This window comes from Anopheles cruzii, unplaced genomic scaffold, assembly GCF_943734635.1.
Source record: "Anopheles cruzii unplaced genomic scaffold, idAnoCruzAS_RS32_06 scaffold01579_ctg1, whole genome shotgun sequence".
Classification (NCBI taxonomy): Eukaryota; Metazoa; Arthropoda; class Insecta; order Diptera; family Culicidae; genus Anopheles; species Anopheles cruzii.
Genome location: NW_026455164.1, coordinates 2051 through 4830, shown reverse-complemented (window position 1 = coordinate 4830; position 2780 = coordinate 2051). Strand labels below are relative to the sequence as shown.

Sequence of the window (2780 nt, the reverse complement as noted above, 5' to 3'; positions counted from 1 at the left end):
ATTATTGGCTGTTCTCGGATCTCAAAAGGATGCTCCAGGGAAAGAGATTTGGATCGAATGAGGAGGTCATCGCCGAAACTGAGGCATATTTTGAAGGGAAAGATAAATCGTTCTACAAACATGGTATCGAAAAGTTAGAGAAGCGTTGGACTGACTGTATTGCCTTGAAAGGAGACTATGTTGATGGTTTTATTTGAAAGGTTCATTCAAGCAAATTATATCAAAATATTGTTGTTTTATAAGCTATCCTACGGACTTATTGAGCGATGTGTTAAATCGGAAACCAGAACTGTCATAAACTAAAAGGAGTTTGGCCCCGTTGATAGAGGTCTTGGGTTCAATTTCCGATACCAGCGTGAAAGGGGGGTTAGCGCTGGGTCAACAACCCTGCCTGTAAAAAACACACCGTTACAGAAAGCAACAGAGATAAGCACTGTCTCAGATGCAAGCTGCGCAGACCAAGACCGCTCGGCGGTTGTAGCCGGTTAAGAAGTGAAATTAATCTGTGTCACAAAATAAAAAATCTGTTAAACTACTTTAAGATTCCACTAGAATATTATTTTTTCCTGGGCGTTCGGTCTAATAATCTGGAAAATCTTTGTTTTTCGTTTTCCCATGCAGGACAAAACCAAGTGTACAACCAGCAATGGTGCTCCAGTCGGTACGCACTCCGCAACGTCTACGGTCGGCCCCCGGGGCCCAGTTCTTCTGCAGGATGTGCACCTAATCGACGAGCTGGCGCACTTTGACCGAGAGCGTATTCCGGAGCGTGTCGTGCATGCCAAGGGAGCCGGAGCGTTCGGTTACTTCGAAGTAACGCACGACATTACCCAGTACTGTGCGGCCAAGCTGTTCGAAAAGGTCGGCAAGAAGACGCAGCTTGGCGTCCGCTTCTCAACCGTCGGTGGAGAAAGTGGTTCGGCAGATACGGCGCGCGATCCTCGCGGTTTTGCCGTTAAGTTCTATACCGACGATGGCATCTGGGATATGGTCGGTAATAATACGCCCATCTTCTTCATCCGCGATCCGATACTGTTCCCCAGCTTCATCCACACGCAGAAGCGCAACCCATCGACCCACCTTAAGGACCCGGACATGTTCTGGGACTTTATGACCCTGCGCCCAGAAACGACGCACCAGCTGCTGTTCCACTTTGCAGACCGCGGTATTCCGGACGGCTACCGGTTCATGAACGGCTACGGCTCGCACACCTATAAGTTGGTGAACGCCGACGGTAAACCGATCTACTGCAAGTTCCACTTTAAAACCGACCAGGGCATCAAGAACATGGATACCAAGCGTGCCGACGAGCTCCTCGGTTCCGATCCGGATTACAGCATTCGCGATCTGTACAACGCGATCGCCAAGAAAGAGTTCCCGAGTTGGACGCTCAAGGTGCAGCTGATGACATTTGAACAGGCAGAAAAGGTGCCGTTCCATCCGTTCGATCTTACCAAGATATGGCCGCAAAGCGAGTTCCCGCTGCACCCCGTCGGACGTATGGTACTAGATCGCAATCCAAGCAACTACTTCGCCGAAGTAGAACAAGCGGCGTTCGCTCCGTCGAATCTGGTGCCCGGTATTGAACCATCGCCGGACAAGATACTGCAGGCACGTCTTTTCGCTTACGCTGACACCCACCGTCACCGTATCGGGGCGAACCACCTGCAGCTGCCGATTAACTGTCCTTACCGCGTGGCGACGCGCAATTACCAGCGCGACGGTCCCATGAACAGCACCGACAATCAGGCAGGCGCCCCGAACTACTTCCCCAACTCTTTCAGCGGCCCGGAAGTATGCCCGTATGCGCGTAAGCTGCAGAATCCGCCGATGCACGTATCGGGCGATGTCCAACGTTATGAGAGCGGGGATGATGATAACTTCTCGCAGCCGGCTGTTTTCTATCGCCGCGTCCTGGACGATGCTGCGCGTCGCCGCCTTGTCAACAACATGGTTGGCCATCTGCGGAACGCGTCTCCGTTCCTGCAGGAGCGCGCAGTAAAGAACTTAACCATGGTAGACGCTGAGTTTGGACGCCAGTTGACGGAGGGTCTAAAGCTAAAGCGTACCTCAAACCTCTAAAGGAGGAAATAGCAGTGAAATGGCCGGTGTAGCATGGATATGGAGGCGATCACTTTCCGACACCCACTTGTTGGTCATGATATATTTTTCCTGATTATTTTTCATGTTAGAGTTTTATCTTTTGTATCTTTCGTACGGCGGCCGCTTCAAGCAAAATGGTAGTCAACGATCTATAAAAAAATCTATATGCGAGTACCTTCTTTCTGCTTGCAATTTTGTTACTGCTATATTCACTTTAATAAAAAAAAACTGCTAAACTCTGTTTTTCTTTGGGTTTTCTTAGCACATGAACGAACGAATTATTCAAATGTATACAGCGTGATCCAATCTGGATTCTCTTTTTCATTTGATTAAACAAAAACGGCTTAATATTTTTCTACGGTTAAACATTTGTTCGAAAGGTCGCCCATTCGGTCGACGTTTTTTTTGAGTACATTTTTGATTGTATCTGGTCCCCTATCTCAGCTGTAGCAATTTGAATTTGGGCCTTGAGGTCGTCAATGGTTGTTGGTTTGTACTGGTTGGTTTGTCTTTCACCGCAGCCCAAAGTTGTCAAATCACAACATCTTGGAGGTCAATTCACAAAACCATTTCTGCTGATTATTCGATTTCCGAAGATGGGGTGCAAAATATCGAATGTGGCTGACGCTGTATGGAACGTAGCGTCGTCTTGTCGAAACCAGATGTCGCCTGAGTTT

The 2780-nt window shown here is 48.5% G+C and overlaps 1 protein-coding gene across 1 annotated transcript; it reads left to right on the top strand.

Annotated features, from left to right (window-relative positions):
* Window positions 1-552: 552 nt before the first annotated feature.
* On the top strand, window positions 553-2266 carry LOC128276556 (catalase-like; the record flags this gene model as incomplete). The annotated part of the gene is made up of 1 exon (XM_053015013.1): window positions 553-2266. A coding segment is annotated over one exon (1530 nt), but the record flags the coding sequence as incomplete, so codon positions are not given.
* Window positions 2267-2780: the final 514 nt, after the last annotated feature.